The sequence below is a fragment of the Mercenaria mercenaria genome, chromosome 1 (genome assembly GCF_021730395.1).
Source record: "Mercenaria mercenaria strain notata chromosome 1, MADL_Memer_1, whole genome shotgun sequence".
Taxonomy (NCBI): Eukaryota; Metazoa; Mollusca; class Bivalvia; order Venerida; family Veneridae; genus Mercenaria; species Mercenaria mercenaria.
This window is the reverse complement of record NC_069361.1, coordinates 1406953-1428224: the sequence shown is the minus strand read 5'-3', so window position 1 is coordinate 1428224 and position 21272 is coordinate 1406953. Positions and strand designations below refer to the sequence as shown.

Genomic DNA, 21272 nt, shown 5'->3' with positions numbered 1-21272 from the left:
GGACAGACATAAAGTTTTATTTTAAAGCATTTGAGCCATGCCATGAGAAAACCAACATAGTGCATTTGCGTCCATCATGGATCCAGACAAGCCTGGTCATCCGTGCAGTCTAGTCAGGATCCATGCTGTTCGCTAACGATTTTCCTAATTGCAACAGGCTTTGAAAGCAAACAGCATGGAACCTGACCAGACTGTGCAGATGACCAGGGTGGCCTGAATCCATGCTGGTCACTGGTCGCATATGCACTATGTTAATTTTCTCATGGCGTGGCTCATTTGTTTTCTTTGTATTAATTTTAGCATAAAAAAACTAAGCATTCATATATGCCTGTAAAAGAAGCAGCAGAATACAGATATGTCCAATTCATTCAATGATCAATTCAGTTTAAAAAAAGGAAAATCCTCGGTTGGAGGTTACAAAGTTGAGTTCAGTGACAAGTCTTGAAGGTTACAAAGTTGACATCAGTGACCAGTCTCGGAAGTTACAGAGTTAAGATAATCTCGGAAGTCACAGAGTTGAGATCCGTGAGCAGCCTCGGAGGTAACAAAGTTGAGATCAGTCATCAGTCTTGGAAGTTAAGAGTTGAGATCAGTGACTAATCTTGGAGGTTACAGAGTTGAGATCAGTGACCAGTCTAGGAGATAACAAAGTTCAGATCAGTGAACAGTCTCGGAGGTTACAAAGTTGAGACCAGTGACCAGTCTCGGAGGTTACACAGTTGAGGTCAGTGACCAGTCTCGCAGGTTACAGAGTTGAGGTCAGTGACCAGTCTCGCAGGTTACAAAGTTGAGATCAGTGACCAGTCTCAGAGGTTACAGAGTTGATATAATCTAGGAGGTCACAGAGTTGAGATCAGTGACCAGTCTCTGAGGTTAAAGAGTTGACATAATCTCGGAGGTCACAGAGTTGAGATCAGTGGCCAGTCTCAGAGGTTACAGAGTTGAAATAATCTTGCAGGTCACAGAGTTGAGATCAGTGACCAGTCTAGGAGATTACAAAGTTGAGATCAGTGACCGGTCTCGCAGGTTACAGAGTTGAGATCAGTGACCAGTCTCGCAGGTTACAAAGTTGAGATCAGTGACAAGTCTCTGAGGTTACAGAGTTGACATATCTCAGAGGTCACAGAGTTCTCAGTGTTCACAGAGTTGAGATCAGTAACAAGTCTCAGAGGTCACAGTTGATATAATCTCGGAGGTCACTGAGTTGAGATCAGTGACCAGTCTCAGAGGTCACAGAGTTGAGATCAGTAACCAGTCTCAGAGGTTACAGTTGATATAATCCCGGAGGTCACAGAGTTGAGATCAGTGACCAGTCTCAGAGGTCACAGAGTTGAGATCAGTGGCCAGTCTCAAAACTCAGTATCCGACTGCTTGACTCTTTGATAACTTTGACCAGTATAGTGTTTTTTCTCATTTTCTTAGTCTAGCCTTCATAAAAAAATACAATTTTATAACCTCAGAACCAGATGATGAAACTTTAATCACAGGAAAACACAGATTAGAAAAATAGTTGAAAACATGTTTAGCACCTTAAGTTACATGCAATAAATAGTTATAAATCAACCAATGTATAGCTGGTTATAGTTAAAGGAAACTGTAATATGACTAGGTTTTATCATAAACACTAAATTACATTCCTGTAGTGTATCTATTCTCACTAAAACTGTTAAAACGTAGTGGAACCAACTTCCATTAAATTTAACATTTTTGGAAGATAGCATAAGAGCTCATATCTAGAATTTTTAAAGTTTTCATATAAATTTGAAAGTGAATATCTGAAAAGGGGGTGAAAAAGGGTCATATGTCAGGAAAATGTGATTCTAAGATAATAATGTAGAAAAACACTAGTTCGGTAGAGGTTTATCATATTTCAGATGACTTACGGTTACTGTAAAATGTTGTTCTCAACTTTCCTGAAATGATTGGTCAGTCCTTTTGATATCATTTACCTTAGTGACCATGTTATTGTGAACATCATGTTTTATAATTCTTCAACTAGTGGCTATTTAATTAATAAAAGTGTATGTTAAGGTAAATTGTTTAAATTTCACTACAGCATCTGCTATTACCAAAAGCGGAATGGCTAACTCCAATATTTATAAATTAAGAGCAATTAAGAGTTATCAATCTCCTATAAGATTTGCAGTTTATATATATAAAGTACCTGTGACGTGTACTTTCCTTACTGGACCAGTTATTTCTTCATCAATTTCTCACATACATGTACTGTGGAATCACTTCTGTTCAGGGTAAAAAAAAATGGTTTCAGTAAAATTATGGTCATTTTTTTTTTTATTTTACAACTTACCATCACTATCTTCAGACGGCCTTTGTTGTTTCTTTTTCTTCTTCTTCTTAGCTTCCCCCTCTGGATGGTCTGAATCAGCACCGAGCACTGTCTGCCACATGATTGTAGCTGTAATAAACATAATCATTTGAATTTAAATGCTTTATTACATCTACTTGTCATATTTATCCTGCTTTCTTCACCATGATTATAAACTTTTTTGTCTGGGTTGAGACAATCTTAATTTTTATGTATACATTTCTTTTGTATGTGAGTTTCAAAGCTTAAACAGAATATTAGAGAGTGTGCAACTTTGGAAGAGGACCATATTATGCTCCAGGTATCAAAAGTTCTAGAGGCAGTAGAAGTTGATGACATGAATTAGCAGAATGTGACAGATGACAATCAGTCAAAACACTATATACCTTAGGTACTTCTTAGGTCTTTAATATTGGTGGAAAAAATACACACAGTACTGGAACGGGCAAAGGGTGTTTCGAAGGTCTTTTTTATAATGACTATCTGCAGAAGTTGTTTAAGCGTATTTCTATATTTAGCTCAAGGGCCACTAAAAAGGGGCCAAGTGTCCACATTTGAATACACATGGGAGTTGACCTCACAATGATGCTACAGACAAAGTTTAATGGAGATCCATCAAACAGTTCAAGAGAAAAAGTCAAATAAAGGTATTTCTAGTTTCAGCTCTTGCAACCCCTAAAAGGACTCAAGTGCCCCCATTTGAATAGAATAAAATCGGAAAGGACCTTACAATGATGACACACACAAAGTTTGATGAAGTTCCATCAAGCTGTTCATGAGAAAAGTTGTTGAAAGGTATTACTATACCCTAAAAGGAGCCGGTTTCCTCGACTGAACAAGTTTGGGAGAAGACCTTATAATGATGCTACAGACCATGTTTAATGAAGATCTATCAAGCAGTTCATGAGAGAAAGTTATTTAAAGGTATCTCTATATTTAGCTTTATTGACCCCTAAAAAGGGCCAAGCACCCCAATCTGAACACAATATAGACCATATTTAATGAATATCCATGACGTCGTTCATGAGAATAAGTCATTAAAGGTATTTCTTTTTTGTTCTAGCTGCCCCTAAAAGGGTCAAAGTGCCCTCATTTGAACAAAACTGGGAGAGGACCTTATAATGATGCTAAAGACAAAGTTTGATGAAGATCCATCAACCAGTCCAAGAGGATAGGCTGTTTAAATGTATTTCTATTTATAGCTTTGGTGGCCTCTACTAAAAGGAACCCAACAACCCCATCTGAACAAAATTGGGAAAGGACCTTACAATGATGCTCAGACCAAGTTTCATGAAGATCCATCTAGCGGTTCATAAGAAATTTTTAAAGGTATTTTTAACTGTAGAGGCCCCTTAAAGGGAACAAGTGCTCAAATTTGAACAAAATCAGGACAGAACCTTAAAATGATGCTACAGACCCAATTTGATGGGAAGAAGTTCTTTAAAGTTTTTCTACTTTTAGCTCTAGCTATCCTTAAATTGGGCCAAGTGCCCCAATTTAAATAAAATTGGGAGAGAACTTTATAATGATGCTATAATTTTCTTGAAGATCCATCAAGCAATTCATGAGAAGAAGTCATTAAGATGGCTTTTCTATTTCCAGTGGCCCCCCAAAAAGGGGCCAAGCTGAAACATTTGAACAAACTTGATAAAGGACTATGCAAGGATAATACTGACCAAGTCTGATGCAACTCTGACCAGTAGTTTCAGGGGAGATGTCATCTGAAGAAAAATGTGGATGGACGGATGCCGGACAATAGCTCACAATGAGCATTTCGAGTAAGCTAAGAACATATCTGTTGTAATTTTTTAGGCAAAATGAAATTAAAATTTTAATTCAAATGAGCTGTCACTATTGCTGACAAATGCCCCCGAAGCTTGCCCATGAATGCTACAGTTGTCTGCGCAAAATATGCCAGGATAGTTAAGGTTTGAATCATTTTGTGACCTTGACCTTGACCTTGACCGAGACACCCAGGTCATAAGTGCAACACATCTTCTCAATATGGTTAACAATTTTGTCAAAATATTTTCAAATCCCTTGATAAATGGCAGAGTTACAGACCAGACAAGAAACAGACCATTTTAACCTTTGACTTCTAAAAGTGACCTTGAACTAAGAGCTAGGGGTCTGGGTCTTAAGCATGACAATGTCATCTCATTATAGGGAACATTTATGCCAAGTGATTTTAAAATCCCTGCATCAATGGCAGTTACGGACCGGACAAGAAACAGATGACTTCTAAGTGTGACCTTGACCTTGGAGCTAGGGGTCTACGTCTTAAGCATGACACATCATCTCATTATGGAGAACATTATGCCAAGTTATTTCAAAATCCCTTGATGAATGGCAGAGTTATGAACCAGAAAAGAAACAGACCATATTACCTTTAACCTTTAAGTGTGACCTTGACCTTGGAGGTAGGGATCTGAGTCTTGCGCATGACATGTTGTCTTATTATGGTAAACATTCATGCCAAGTTATATCTAAATCCCTTCATGGATGGCAGAGTTATAGACTGGACACGAAAAAGACCCTTTTAACCTTTGACCTCTAAGTGTGACCTTGAACTTGGAGCTTTGGGTCTAGGTTTTGTGCATGACATTTTGTTTTATTATGGTAAACATTTATGCCAAGTTATTTCAAAATCCCTTTATGGATGGCAGAGTTACAGCCTGGAAGAGAATTAACATACACACACACATGCACGCATGGACTGACGGACGGGCAGTGTAATTTTAATATGCCCACGTTTGGGGGCATGAAAATGAAAATCATTTCCCCAACATCAGTACCTTTCTTATTCGGCTGCAATGGCTAATATCGGGACTGGTTATAAATCATCTGTCCTGCTTAATTAAGACTTTTAACTGTGTTTCTGAATCTCTATTCCTAGTACTTTGTCACATGGCAATAAGATTGTCATTGGGTTTATAAAGACATTTAAATTCTGAAACAAAAAGAAATAAGGAAATACTGCTTCCCTTCTTTCTTGTGAACTAACATGAAAAGATTCAATCTGGAAACACTGATTCCCAACATTGCATCAAATCTAAATGAACAAATATGAGCTGGAAGTACTGGTTCCCTTTTTTCCTTGAAAACTTACATGAATAAATAAGAGCAGGAAAAATTGGTTCCCTTCTTTCTTGTGCTGTCTCTACCAACATTCTTAATGGTCCTTTGGGACAAAGCACTGCTACAAGATCTGTAACAAATAAATGGGTAAAAAACAATAATTACAACATACCTTTATTGTACAGAGTATTTACAGTTTACTGTGATTTAAAAAATTAAAGCTTTAATTATTGTGCTTAAATGATTTATTCTAACACTGCTAGATCTGTTTTGTCAGTTAAACAATGAAAGACGTAAAACATTGTATATTCTTTGATAAACAATAGCTGATAAGTAAACTAGCGAGAAAACATTGTGATGTCAATTATGATGTCAAACTGCTTCATAACATCCAGTTCATTACTACTCAAGTGAATAAAGTTTAGCATAATTTTCATTGTATTTCAATCAATATGTTAAAATAAAAATTAAACCTTCTTGTGATAAAAAGTCTGATAACCATATTTTGTTGTTCAATTCCTGCACATCAGAAATAGTAGTTAATCAGACAATATGCCACAGGAAGGCCTTGATTTCATATGCAATGCTTTATTTTGAAGTGTTTTTTCTTTGTAGCTTTGCAAAATGCAAACGCCACCTTGATCTTAAGATCAAAATAAAGCTCCAATATAAGGGCTTTAAAGCTCAACATTTTGAAGAATAATTGTTACCCAAAGTAAATGTAACAGGGTTGAATTTATTACAATTATATTTATTAAAGGGAATTCCTGTAGTTTTTTATGCGCATCTTTCTGCGCAGCCGATACTTTCTATGGAAAACTGAAGTGAAGTCAACGTTTGTTGAAACATGTGACAGACAATCTTAAATATGAAGAAACTTAAATGAAATAACATTTTTGATAAGTTTTATCAGTAATTAAATGTTGATACTGGTTTATGTTGTATTGACAAGTATCATGTCTGACAGGTATCTTGCCATTTTTGTGGTTGTGTTTTCACATCGCATTTTAGTACAAAGACAGTGTTGTTAATATAATGTAAGACAATTGACTTAGTACTGATAAGACAATATCACCTTTCACATTATTTAGTATTCAATTATAGAAAGAATTAAGAATTTTTAAAACTTTTTTTAACTTCTAGCAGATTTACATGTAACCAATTTGGTCAGGTTCGTGCCATTTTTCGTCCGAACAGGTGTTGTATTCAAGCGGTCTTAACATAAATTTAGCCTGGTGACCCATGTATTTTAAGATATTTTTATACTCACAATACAATTATTTATAAGTAAGAAAAACAGGAAAAAATTCTATGAAACAGTTTTTTCAAAATTTAAAAAAATATTCTTCACTATGGGTATTTTTCATTGAAAAAAGTTCACAAAAGTGAATATGAAACAAGATTTATTTTTTCATTTGTACCCATAATTGTAAGGATATAGTATTACAAATATGACTATGATATCAAGTAAGTATATGATAAAATCTGTAAAAAGAATAAACCTTATTGTGCTGTCTTGATATATATTTTGGTTGGTATTTATAAAAAAAAAGCAGAAAATTATGTTTGTTTGTTTGTTTTGGGTTTAACGCCGTTTTTCAACAGTATTTCAGTTATGTAATGGCGGGCAGTTAACCTAACCAGTATTCCTGGATTCTGTACCAGTACAAACCTGTTCTCCGCAAGTAACTGCCAAATTCCCCACATGAATCAGAGGTGGAGGACTAATGATGTCAGACACAATGTCGTTTATCAAATAGTCACGGAGAACGTACGCCCCGCCCGAGGATCGAACTCATGACCCCGCGATCCGTAGACCAACGCTCTTACCTACTGAGCTAAGTGGGCGGGCTCAGAAAATTATGAAAATGTTGAAAAATTGCTGACAGTTTCAGCAACAGTGGGAGTGTTCAAAACAATTTTTCACAAAAACAAGCCTGGTCACCCAGAGTTTTTATTTGTTCATTGTTTTCAGCACAAATTTTCCTACCAAATATGTGAATTTGAAAAAATTCTATGAAAGGAAAAAACCTATAGAAATTCTCTTTAACTATCGGTTAATACCTAATCATATTTCTTTCCGATTAATTCCTGCTTGTCGTCTCTCTACTTTTACTTTCGATTTTGTAGTTATTTTTAATTCCCGCTCTTTGGTCATGTGATTAGTCATGTGGTCGTTTTATACCTGTTGTAAGTCATTCTTTCGCCATAGCTGACAGAGGTCAGACATGTTTTATTTAGAGCAGTGGAATGTTTGTGTCTGAGTTTTCTAAACTCGGCATGCAGTGTGAGATGTAGACATTGTACCTTTCGTAAAGTAGATACAGGTAATTTGTAATGACTGGAATGATTTGTTTATGGTCTCATATTTATAATTTCGGCTTCGAAACATATTTCCATTATTTTGAAAATGGCGGTCGATTATCTGTTCTTCTGTCACTGAACATAATCCAGCATGTATTTAATCTGAAATGTTTGTTCACAGTAACCGGAGCACAGACAGAGAGAGACATGGTGTGTGATGTGTATAGTTTCCAGAGGGTTTGGTCCCATCAGATCAGTAAGTGTTGAAAATGTCCATTGACGTGTTTGGTTAAAAAAAATGTATTGATCAGCTGTGTTATCTACATGTATAATTTTAAGGTTTCAGACCGCTATACTATGAATTTAATATGTTTTAATGTTTTATGAAATATATGTAATACTCGAATGACTAGATTTTAATGTATATGAGTAAGGACAGAATGACAATGATAGGTTTGATGAATTACCATATTTGTTCTAATTAATTTCTGTATTTGTTCAAATAAGATATTTGGTAATTGTATTAGGATGTGTATAATATGTTTATTTTCAGACCTGAAAGGTTTTGGTATCTGTCAGAGATTTGTATACTGGTACTGTAGTTGGAAGAATGATGCTGTTAATGTATTGTATGAACTGGTAATATTAAAAGTATGAAAGATCGAACATGTCTTCTTGGATGTGTTTGACCTATAGTATTAGACACAGATCCCAAGATTACATAAATATACTATAGCTCTCAAACATTGGGGTTATCAGCACAACCCTTTTAAGAAGACAAAAACTGCCTACAAACAGGAAAAGAATGTGTTAGACAATTTTTGAAAGAGCTGTCAGAAGTGCAGCATGCTCAACTATTCAAGAAAATGACAGGAAACAATTAAATCAATAGTAAAATTGTATAGATTATTTTTCTCTCAATGTATAAGAAAAGATGTACTGTGGGGGCAGGGGAGGTAGAGTGGTTGAGGAGAATAGCTCTCCTTATTCTCTTAAATTAAACAATCACAATACTTTCCTGGGGAAAAAATATGAACAAAAGACATAAATGCCATTTACCCCATATCACCATGACTCCCAGTACCACCCAGAGAGTCCAGTCTGGTAGATATTTGATGAAGACAAGGGACATAAGTGCACAGATTGTTATAAGATATCCTTGCTGTAGGAGTAGTGGCCCCTTCCAGTGTATACACATCATCCCTAGCACACCAAAGTTCCACATGAGTAAAGCAACTGTGATATAGTCCATAGGCACATTGTAAGCTTGGAGAATTACTCTGGAAAAATAAAGAAATGGAAAACTTAATTAATAATTCAGCATTAATAAGCAGCTACTTAGACAGAACTAACTTTAAAGTCAAGTTACATGTACATATCTTATATAATATAAGTTTTACCCAATTTATTGCTAGACAAAAATAATAAATTCTTGGCATCTACAATTCATTTAACATTTTTTCCATGAATTTCAAGTTTCTTATGTTATGAGATGTGCTCATACACAAGGTGGAGATGAAAGCACTTTGTCAAAGCAGCTAGGACTGTACATACACAAGGTGGAGATGAAGGCACTTTGTCAGTGCAGCTAGGACTGTCAGTGCAGCTAGGACTGTACATACACAAGGTGGAGATGAAAGCACTTTGTCAGTGCAGCTAGGACTGTACATACACAAGGTGGAGATGAAAGCACTTTGTCAGTGCAGCTAGGACTGTACAAACACAAGGTGGAGATGAAAGCACTTTGTTTGTGCAGCTAGGACTGTACAAACACAAGGTGGAGATGAAAGCACTTTGTCAGTGCAGCTAGGACTGTACAAACACAAGGTGGAGATGAAAGCACTTTGTCAGTGCAGCTAGGACTGTACAAACACAAGGTGGAGATGAAAGCACTTTGTCAGTGCAGCTAGGACTGTACAAACACAAGGTAGAGATGAAAGTACTTTGTCAGTGCAGCTAGGACTGTACAAACGCATGACACTCCTCACTGAGGTTAACATTCATGCCAAATACATGTATAAACAAGATTCCTTAATGCATGTCAATTTATGGGCTGGACAAGATCTGACATGACCTTTGACCTCCAACTGTGACCTTGACCTTTGAGATAGGAACCTGTAATTTGCGCATTCATGCCAAATATAATCAAGATTGCTACATGCATGTCAAAGTTATGGTCTGGCTAAACAAATCTGGACACACGCACGGACTGATGCACGCATGCACATACACTGAACAGCCATTTGGACAACTATGTCTTCGCTTCTGCATATGGGCTCGACAAAGAGGACTAAACTTTCCTTGGGTAGAGATTATTGAATTGCAGGTAATTCAATTTAACTGCTATTACTCAAGACTGTATTTAACCCCTGATAAACTAGGACAGACTTACCCCAGGTAAAGATACGCAAACAGGAACAGGAGTAGAAGTGACGACAAAATCAACCAGCCATGTATCACCTGTTTCAAAATAAACATATCTGTATTAATATTGTACAGCTTTTTCCATAATTAACATACAAGTTATATGATTAACATATTATGTAAAAGAAACATAATATTATTCATTCTACCCACAAGAGGTCCTACATGATTCTGCAGTACTGAGTGCACAGACAGACAAACAGAAAAGAGAGATGAGCAACAGTGTGATTATTGGATATTAATCTCATCTCTATCAAGGCCATTAACAAACGATGAAAGCCAATGTTTTCCGATTCCTCAGCCTTTTTTTAAGCCAAATTCCTCTTTCATATACCAAGTATAGTTTAACTCTAGCTTGTCAATCTTAGGGGTGACTATTGAGGCCAATTTTGACTATTGCAATACTATCGATATTGCTTAAAAACTATTGTGATACTATTCTATTGCAGGTTACTATTGCAATAGTTATCGGCCATCATATTTTATACAGTAAAGCTACCAACTGGCATTGTTACACAGTGTAAGAGACGGCACTGTTTATAATTGCTGTTAACACACATTGAGATGTTTGTATAAATGAAATGGACAGAAATAATTCTAACATTAAATATTTCTTGCCTTCCTTGGCTTTGGAACAATAAGTAAAACAATAAACCTATGCAAGGTATACTCAAACGAATCGGCCATTTTGTTGCGAATGTCAACATGTTTAATATCCCAAAGCATCGAAAAAGACGAAAATTAACGGATCGGATTAAGGTGTACCAGCACTAAATGATGGGCCCTATCGAACAGTTTGCTGTATAATACATGTAGCCTTCTTTCTCCATGTCCATAGTATATTTTCTCATCGCAATGCATCGATAGTTCGATGTATCGTTACACCCCTATTCAATCTCCTATATAATACTGAACAACTGAAATAGGCAAACATCAAGCATGATATCAACATTGCATGACATATGGATTATGCCCCCTGAAAATCCTTGACAGAATAATATAGGAGTGATCGCCCTGACGTCACGCATCAACACCTGTTTATCTGGTGGTGGGTAAAACAAAATAGTTTTACATCGTTTGTGTATGGGATCGGAATTTTCAATTCTTAACAACTTCTTCGTTCATTTATGGATTTTAAAAATTCAAAAAGTTTTGAAATGCTTACGATTTTCATATTTTCTTATTCAAATATCTTTTGAAAATGAATAACCGTTTTAAATGACATATGATTTTAATAGCGGCGTAGCGATGCTCCAAACTTTTAGAAAAAACACTGTAAGTTAAGCGTTCATAATTAATCCATTTTATTTCGAAATAATGATTAAAAGTTATCAATAAATTGCTTGTTTTATATTCTTTCCATTGATCAAAAAATTATTGATATTATTTGTATTTTAAGAAAGTTTAAGCCCTTAGAAAAACATCACTGTTAACAAAAAAACATGGACGCTCGGCGTCTGCCCACCCGATCTTTGTCTTATCAGTTCTAAAAATAGAATATACAACGGATTTGTGTACAAACACGATCTCTCCTATTGCAAAGTTCAGAAAAGGGGCATAACTGGAGGGCCATTATGGCCCTATTTCACTCAAATGACTCAAATGGGTGCATGTTGCTTGTAGTCTAAAAGTTGATTTTAACACATGATATGAGAAAGGCAAACATTCATCATCTCACAGGAGGTAAAGTATGCAACATATGATCACATATGCATTATCAATGTCTGGTGAAAATTTTATTATGACAATATGCCTGAAAATGAGGATCAAAGACTTACAGCTTAAATTCAATTTCTCAGCCACAAAATGTTTCTCTTTTTCAGTAAAAGTGATTCCATTATAGTAGCATTGACCTTGACACCCAAATTTGCAAGAAATAATTTTAGAATTGGGCCAGCAGTACCTGAATATTTTTACAGTTTTTTTTCCATATATGTCTAAATAAAATGAAAGCATCACATGACATGGCAAAAGGGCATGATTTGTACAAATTTTGCTGAGACTTACTAGGCAATTCTACATACCAAATATCTAGGTTTTTTGGGCATTACAGTTTTAGAGGAGAGTATTCTTAAAGGACAGGATATGATAAGAACTAACAAGAGCACCGCCTTGCGGGTGCTGACGCTCATCTGATTTTTTTTGTGTAATAGAAATATTGTCCTACCCACGATTATCTAAGTCTAAAAAGGGCCATCATTCTTGCAAAAAGCAGGATAGAGTTATGTTTCTTGATGTACAGTGTCCACTTATGATGGTGAAAAACTGTTGCAAGTTTTAAAGCAATAGCTTTGATAGTTTATGAGAAAAGTCGACTTAAACATAATACTCAACCAAGAAAATGATTTTCTAAGTCCAAAAGGGGCAATAATTATTGCAAAAAGCAGGATGGAGTTATGTTGCTTGCTATACAGGGTCAGCTTATGATGGTGAACAAGTGTTGCAAGTTTCAAAGCAATAGCTTTGATAGTTTAAGAGAAAAAGTTGACCTAAACATAAAACTTAACCAAGAAATCTGATATTTTCTAAGTTCAAAAGGGGCCATAAATCTTGCAAAAAGCAGGATGGAGTTATGTTTCTTGCTGTACAGGGTCAGCTTATGATGGTGAACAAGTGTTGCAAGTTTTAAAGCAATAGCTTTTATAGTTTAGGATAAAAGCTGACCTAAACATAAAACTTAACCAAGAAAACTGATTTTCTAAGTCCAAAAGGGGCAATCAATAATTCTTGCAAAAAGCAAGATGGAGTTAAGTTTCTTGATGTACAGGGTCTGTTTATGATGGTGAACAAGTATTCCAAGTTTCAAAGCAATAGCTTTGATAGTTTAGGAGAAAAGCTGACCTAAACATAAAACTTAACCAAGAAATCTGACATTTTCTAAGTACAAAAGGGGCCATAAATCTTGCAAAAAGCAAGATGGAGTTATGTTTCTTGCTATACAGGGTCAGCTTATGATGGTGAACAAGTATTCCAAGTTTCAAAGCAATAGCTTTGATAGTTTAGGAGAAAAGCTGACCTAAACATTTTACTTAACCAGGCCACACAACTAAAAATAAGAAACTGACTGAATCAACGTTTGACAGGTCTAATAATAATTCTGCATTTCGAGGGCTCAGAGCGAAACTAGTCTAAGCGTATATAGAAATAGAAGCAAACAGACTAGTTTCGCTCTAAGCCCTCGATTTGGGCTCAGAAAACTGCTGACTTACTGTTTTTCATAAGTGAACATCTACGTTAAATAAAAGAAGTACAAAACACACGTTTATAACTTATCACGGACATACAGTGAAAGAATAATTTGACTAATTATAGAAATAACGTGGATAAATGGTTTATGAACTCATAGCTGAAAATACTAAGAAGGTAGATGGCATTTGAAGATTTTTCTATTTCATGTTCTTGTGGGTATACCTGCAGCGAAAAGTCACCAAGTCCTCTGACTGCTATGTTTTTTGACAAATCAAATTTATTTGAACAATCTAGTTAGATTGCCACAAAAGGAACATTTCTGTGAATTTACCACACACTCTAGAGGCCATGGTTTACCACAAACTCTAGAGGCCATGTTTTTCGACAGATTGGAATAATATTCAGATGAGCTAAAACAAATTCAGGAACACAACTCTACAAAATGTGCATGACTTACTGTTGCTGAAAATGTTTACTAAGAAAAGAAAAGCTATATGTCCTCATTAAAATGTAATTATGACCTCATTAACTGCATTTGCATCTATGAAAATGTTGAACACATGTTAAAGATAGGCATGAAACAAGAGCTCCGCCAAGCGGGGCAATATATGCCCGAAGGGTTACATCATAGGATGGGAGCAAAATTTAAAGAACTTGACTGTTGTAGCCCAAACAACAAAAGGAAAACTTCAAAAAACAAATCTAAGTCCACAAAAAAAAATATTCAAAGTCCACAAAAAAAATCCTTATCAGGTACAGGTATGTAAAAATACACCTAAAAATTGGAGGTACCATCCATGTTGTACCACAGAAAAGTGGTCTCGGTTTTTCCCTACAGCCAATAATAAAATTTTCAAAATAAGCTATTTACAGTAACATAAAAGGGAAGTAATTCAAAAAAATTTATTGTAAGTGAACAAAAAAGAGATCTGCCAAATAAAAACAAGAGCTGTCCGTAAGACAGCCAAGCTGGACTATTCGAAATATTGTCACAGAAGCAGGAAATTATTACCCAAAATGTGAAATATCAAAAGAGTTTTAAGTTAGAAAGGGGACATAATTTGACCAAAATACATATCAGAGTTATGGGACTTGATGTTATCAACTAGTTTTATAACCCCGAAGAAACATGTTAAGTTTCAGTTCAATATCTGCATTAGTTTTGGGGATAGTAACTTGCATGTAAAACTTTAACCAGAATTTTCTAAGTCTAAAAGGGGGAATAATTTGCTCAAAATACATGTTAAGAGTTATGGAACTTGACCCAGTGAGGTTGGTAATTGACCTAGAAAAAAAATAAATAGGTTTCAAAGCTATATGCCTTTTGGTAATAGCTGTATGTACTTGCACGCAAAACTTTAACCAGGATTTTCTAAGTCCAAAAGGGGGCATAATTTGCCCAAAATACATGTCAGAGTTATGGGACTTGGTGCTATCAACTAGTTTTATAACCTCGAAGACACGTGTGAGGTTTCAATTTAATATCTGTAGTAGTTTTGGAGATAGTTACTTGCATGTAAAACTTTAACCAGGATTTTCTAAGTCCAAAAGGGGACATAATTTGGCCAAAATACATGTCAGAGTTATGGGACTTGACCCAGTGAGGTAGGTAATTGATTTAGAAAAAGAAAAAATAAGTTTCAAATCTATATGCCTTTTAGTAATAGCTGTATGTACTTGCACGCAAAACTTTAACCAGAATTTTCTAAGTCCAAAAGGGGACATAATTTGGCCAAAATACATGTCAGAGTTATGGGACTTGACCCAGTGAGGTAGGTAATTGATCTAGAAAAAGAAAAAGTAAGTTTCAAATCTATATGCCTTTTAGTAATAGCTGTATGTACTTGCACGCAAAACTTTAACCAAAATTTTCTAAGTCCAAAAGGGGACATAATTTGGCCAAAATACATGTCAGAGTTATGGGACTTGACCCAGTGAGGTAGGTAATTGATCTAGAAAAAGAAAAAATTAGTTTCAAATCTATATGCCTTTTAGTAATAGCTGTATGTACTTGCACGCAAAACTTTAACCAGAATTTTCTAAGTCCAAAAGGGGGCATAATTTGGCCAAAATGAAGGTCAGAGTTATGGGACTTGGTGCTATCAACTAGTTTTATAACCCCGAAGGCACATGACTGTGAAGTTTCAATTCAATATCTACATTAGTTTTGGAGATAGTAACTTGCATGTAAAACTTTAACCAGAATTTTCTAAGTCCAAAAGGGGGCATAATTTGCTCAAAATACATGTTAGAGTTATGGAACTTGACCCAGTGAGGTTGGTAATTGACCTAGAAAAAGAATAAATAAGTTTCAAAGCTATATGCCTTTAAATGATAGCTGTATGTACTTGCATGCAAAAACTTAACGAAGGTGTGACGCCGACGCCAATGCCAGGGTGAGTAGAATAGCTAGACTATTCTTCGAATAGTCGAGCTAACAAGAGCACTGCAATATACACAAAGCAAAGTCATATATGACCTTTGACCCTTAAGTGTGACCTTGACCTTGAAGCGAGTCATCCGGAACATGCACTCTGCACGTCGTCTCAGTGTGGTGAACATTTCTGCCAAGTTTCTTTGAAATCCTTCCAGCAGTTCAAGAGTTACAGAGCGGACACGAAACAAACTGATATGAGTTTTGACCCCTAAGTGTGACCTTGACCTTGAAGCAAGTCATCCAGAACAAGCACTCTGCACGTCGTCTTGGTGTGGTGAACATTTGTGTCAAGTTTCTTTGAAATCCTTCAAGGGGTTCAAGAGTTACAGAGCGGACATGAAATTGCTAACGGACAGACGGACGGACGGACGGACACCAGCGTCATAACATAATACATCCCTTTGGGCGTATAAAAATGATCTAACAGGCCCGTTTAAGACAGGTGTTTTCCAACCCTTGCAACACTGCAGACAAAAAATCTCACTAGCACTTGGTTTTCCATTCTCTACCGTCCCTATGGACTGAAAACTCTGTCCAAGTCAGGCAGATCTGTAAGATCCTTATATACATACCTTGTAACACCTGTATTTACAGAGAAGCAGAAGAATTATTGTCATAACTATGACCACGGCCAGTAAGATCCTTATAAACATACCTTGTAACACCTGTATTTATAGAGAAGCAGAAGAATTATTGTCATAACTATGACCACGGCCAGTAAGATCATAGCATTAGCAAGTGACTGCCATACTTTGGTGCCTGTGTCAGTATCAGGTTTATCTGCATCATGGAATGGTGTGTATATGCTGAAAAAAAATATAAAAATAAATTATGGTCACTTAATAAACACAAAAAATACTGTCAAACTGTACAAGTCAGACAACTAACAACAGGCTTTACAGCCAGCCATTACAAACAGGAGGACCATGATGGTCCTGAATCGCTCACCTCTTCCCACATGACCCAGTTTTGAGTATGAAGTTGTTTTTTTCTATTATTTGTGACCTAGTTTTTGAGCTCATGTGACCCAGTTTTGAACTTGACCTAGATATTATCAAGATAAAAATTCTGACCAATTTTCATGAAGATCCATTGAAAAATATGGTCTCTAGAGAGGTCACAAGGTTTTTCTATTATTTGACCTATTGACCTAGTTTTCGAAGGTACGTGACCCTGTTTTGAACTTTACCTAGATATCATCAAGGTGAACATTCTCACTAATTTTCATGAAGATCTCATGAAAAATATGGCCTCTAGAGAGGTCAAAAGATTTTAATAATTTTATACCTACTGACCTAGTTTTTGATCGCAGTTGACCCAGTTTCAAACTTGACCTAGATATCATCAAGATGAACATTCAGACCAACTTTCATACAGATCCCATGAAAAGTATGGCCTCTAGAGAGGTCAAAAGGTTTTTTATTATTTGACCTACTGACCTAGTTTTTTAAGGCACGTGACCCAGATTCAAACTTGACCTAGATATCATCAAGGTGAACATTCTGACCAATTTTTATAGAGATCCATTCACAAGTATGGCCTCTAGAGAGGTCACAAGGTTTTTCTATTTTTAGACCTACTGACCTAGTTTTTGACTGCACATGACCCTGTTTCGAACTCGACCTAGATATCATCAAGATGAACACTCAGACCAATTTTCATACAGATCCCATGAAAAATATGGCCTTTAGAGAGGTCACAAGGTTTTTCTATTATTTGACCTACTGACCTAGTTTTTGACGGCACGTGACCCAGTTTCGAACTTGACCTAGATATCATCAAGATGAACATTCAGACCAACTTTCATACAGATCCCATGAAAAATATGGCCTCTAGAGAGGTCAAAAGGTTTTCTTATTATTTGATCTACTGACCTAGTTTTTAAAGGCACGTGACCCAGTTTCAAACTTGACCTAGATATCATCAAGGTGAACATTCTGACAAATTTTTATAGAGATCCATTCACAAGTATAGCCTCTAGAGAGGTCACAAGGTTTTTCTATTTTTAGACCTACTGACCTAGTTTTTGACCGCACATGACCCTGTTTCGAAACTGACCTAGATATCATCAAGATGAACATTCAGACCAATTTTCATACAGATCCCATGAAAAATATGGCCTTTAGAGAGGTCACAAGGTTTTTCTATTATTTGACCTACTGACCTAGTTTTTGAAGGCACGTGACCCAGTTTCGAACTTGACCTAGATATCATCAAGATGAACATTCAGACCAACTTTCATACAGATCCCATGAAAAATATGGCCTCTAGAGAGGTCACAAGGTTTTTCTATTATTTGACCTACTGACCTAGTTTTTGAAGGCACATGACCCACTTTCGAACTTGACCTAGATATCATCAAGATGAACATTCTGAACAATTTTCATGAAGATCTCATGAAATATATGGCCTTTAGAAAGGTCACAAGGTTTTTCTATTATTTGACCTACTGACCTAGTTTTTGAAGGCACATGACCTAGTTTCGAACTTGACCTAGATATCATCAAGGTGAACATTCTGACCAATTTTCATGAAGATCTTGTGAAATATATGGCCTCTAGAGAGGTCACAAGGTTTTTCTATTTTTAGACCTACTGACCTAGTTTTTTTGATGGCACGTGACCCAGTTTCGAACTTGACCTAGATATCATCAAGCTGAACATTCTGACCAATTTTCATGAAGATCTTGTGAAATATATGGCCTCTAGAGAGGTCACAAGGTTTTTCTATTTTTAGACCTACTGACCTAGTTTTTGATGGCACACGACCCAGTTTCAAACTTGACCTAGATTTTATCAAGCTGAACATTCTGACCAATTTTTATGAAGATCTTGTGAAATATATGGCCTCTAGAGAGGTCACAAGGTTTTTCTATTTTTAGACCTACTGACCTAGTTTTTGACGGCATGTGACCCAGTTTCGAACTTGACCTAGATATCATCAAGATGAACATTCTGACCAACTTTCATAAAGATCCCATGAAAAATGTGACCTCTAGAGTGGTCACAAGCAAAAGTTTACGGACGGACGGACGCACGCAGGCACGGACGCACGAACGGACGACGGACACAGCGCGATCACAAAAGCTCACCTTGTCACTTTGTGACAGGTGAGCTAAAAAGGAGTAGAAAAATGGGAATAAATGTGGCAAAAAAGTAGGAAAATGTGATGAAACAAGAGTGCCAGAATGTCACAATATACGCCCGTCACAGCAAATTTCTTTACACTAGCACCTGTATTTGCAAATGGAATTTTAATTATGTGGTTGTTTACAATGTTTTTTTTAAAGAAATTATTGTAATTCTTTTATTGTTCTAAGTCCACAAAAAAAAAAATCCTTACCAGGTAGAGATACCTTAAAATACACCAAAAATTTGAAAGTAACATCAATGTTGTACCACAGAAAAGTGGTCATGGTTTTTCCCCACAGTCAATTATAAAAAAGTTACAATGTAAGTTATTTATAGCAACAACTAAGGGAAGTTAAAAATAAAAAAAAAAAATAAAAAAAAAGAAGTCCACACAAAAATCCTTACCAGGTAGAGATAGCTCAAAAAAACACCTCAGAATTGGATGTAACATGCATGTTGTACTACAGAAAAGTGGTCTCAATTTTTCCCTACGACTAGTAATGAAAAAGTTACAATATAAGCTATTTATAGTAATAACAAAGGGAAGTAATTCTAAAGAAGGGACCAGTGCATGACACTCCATCTCATGATGGTGTACAATTGTGCCAAGTTACATCAAAATCCTTCCATGCATGAAGAAGAAATGCTCCGGAAAAAGTCATTCTTGTATCTGACCTTTGGCCTCTAAGTGTGACCTTGACCTTAGACCTAGGGACCTGGTTATTGCGCATAACACTCCATCTAATGGTGATGAACATTTGTGCCTAGTTATATCAAAATCCCTCCATGCATGAAGAAGAAATGCTCCGGACAAAGTTTTCATTTTTGTATCCTTTGACCTCTACGTGTGACCTTGACCTTAGACCTAGGGACCTGGTTCTTGCGCATGACACTCTGTCTCATGATGGTGAACAAAGTGCCAAGCTACATCAAAATCCTTCCATGCATGAAGAAGATATGCTCCGGACAAAGTCATTCTTGAATTTTTCATTCTTGTATCTTTTGACCTCTAAGTGTGACCTTGACCTTAGACCTAGGGACCTGGTTCTTGCACATGACACTCTGTCACATGATGGTGAACAATTGTGCCAAGCTACATCAAAATCCTTCCATGCATGAAGAAGATATGCTCCGGACAAATTCATTCTTGAATTTGACCTTTGACCTCTAAGTGTGACCTTGACCTTAGACCCAGGGACCTGGTTCTTGTGCATGACACTCCGTCTCATGATGGTGAACAACTGTGCCAAGTTTCATCAAAATCCCTTTATGCATGAAGAAGATATGCTCCGACAAAGTCTGTGGACGCTGCCCGCCCATCCGCTCGCCCATAAGATAGATCTTCTGTAGTATTATATAACTAAGTAATCATAACAGATTCAGCTTGTCCTTTTAGCATATCAACTTCTCACTGATACTCTTCCTAAACAGCTTGAAAATTGTAAGTGACAACCTTTTTCTCTAAATATCAGAGAAAGTATATAGTATATAGTAAGTATTCAGAAAGTATATAGTAAGTATTCAAGAAAAGTTAAAAAGGCTTATAATTCTGACAAAATGCAATGAAAGAGTTATGGTTCTTGACCTACTTACTAATCTAATGATAATAAACAAGTGTGCAAAGTTTCAAAGCTACAGCTCCTGTAGAATTCAAGAAAAGTGGACCTAAATAAAAAGAAATTCAAATTTTCCAAATACATAAAGGGCCAAAGTTAGATATCAGATAAACTGCATAATTATCAGATGTATGGCTCATGGCCTACGCACTCACTAATGATGATAAACAAGTCTGCAAAGTTTCAAAGCTAGTGTTCTTATAGTATTCAAGTCAAGTGGACCTAAACAAAAAAATTTAACCAAGATATTCAAATTATCTAAACAATTTTAACCAAGATATAAAATTTTTCTTAGTACAAAAAGGACCATAATTCTGACAAAATGCAAGTTAAAATTATGGTTCTTGATCTACTTAATCATCTAATGATGAAAAACAAGTGTGCCAAGTTTCACAGCTGTAGCTCTTAAAAGTTTTTTGTAAAAAGTGGACTAAAACCAAGACAAGAGGGCCATGAAGGCCCTGTATCGCTCACCTGACCAATTGACCTAAAGATCATCAAGATCAACATTCTGACCAAGTTTCATTAAAATATGGTCATAAATGTAGCCTCTAAAGTGTTAACTAGCTTTTCCTTTGATTTGACCCGGTGACCTAGTTTTTGACCCCACATGATCCAGATTCAAACTTGACCTAAAGATCATCAAGATTAACATTCTGATTAAGTTTCATGAAGATACAGTCATAAATGTGGCCTCTAGAGTGTTAACAAGCTTTTCATTTGATTTGACCTAGTGACCTAGTTTTTGACCCCAGATGACCTAATAT

General features: G+C 36.1%; 1 protein-coding gene across 4 annotated transcripts in view; it reads right to left on the bottom strand.

Annotated features, from left to right (window-relative positions):
- The window catches only part of LOC123545205 (presenilin-2-like), a 52034-nt gene that overhangs the window by 8877 nt on the left and 21885 nt on the right, over window positions 1–21272 (bottom strand). For 3 of the 4 annotated variants that reach the window (XM_053537752.1, XM_053537754.1, XM_053537757.1), the window contains exons 4-9: window positions 16414–16564; window positions 10101–10168; window positions 8768–8988; window positions 5436–5534; window positions 2309–2416; window positions 1884–1913 (exon numbers count right to left, since the gene is read on the bottom strand). In XM_053537752.1, the coding sequence (XP_053393727.1) occupies window positions 1884–1913; window positions 2309–2416; window positions 5436–5534; window positions 8768–8988; window positions 10101–10168; window positions 16414–16564 (677 nt within the window). The remainder of the gene's footprint in view (window positions 1–1883; window positions 1914–2308; window positions 2417–5435; window positions 5535–8767; window positions 8989–10100; window positions 10169–16413; window positions 16565–21272) is intronic. The other variant, XM_053537759.1, reaches the window with a different exon arrangement.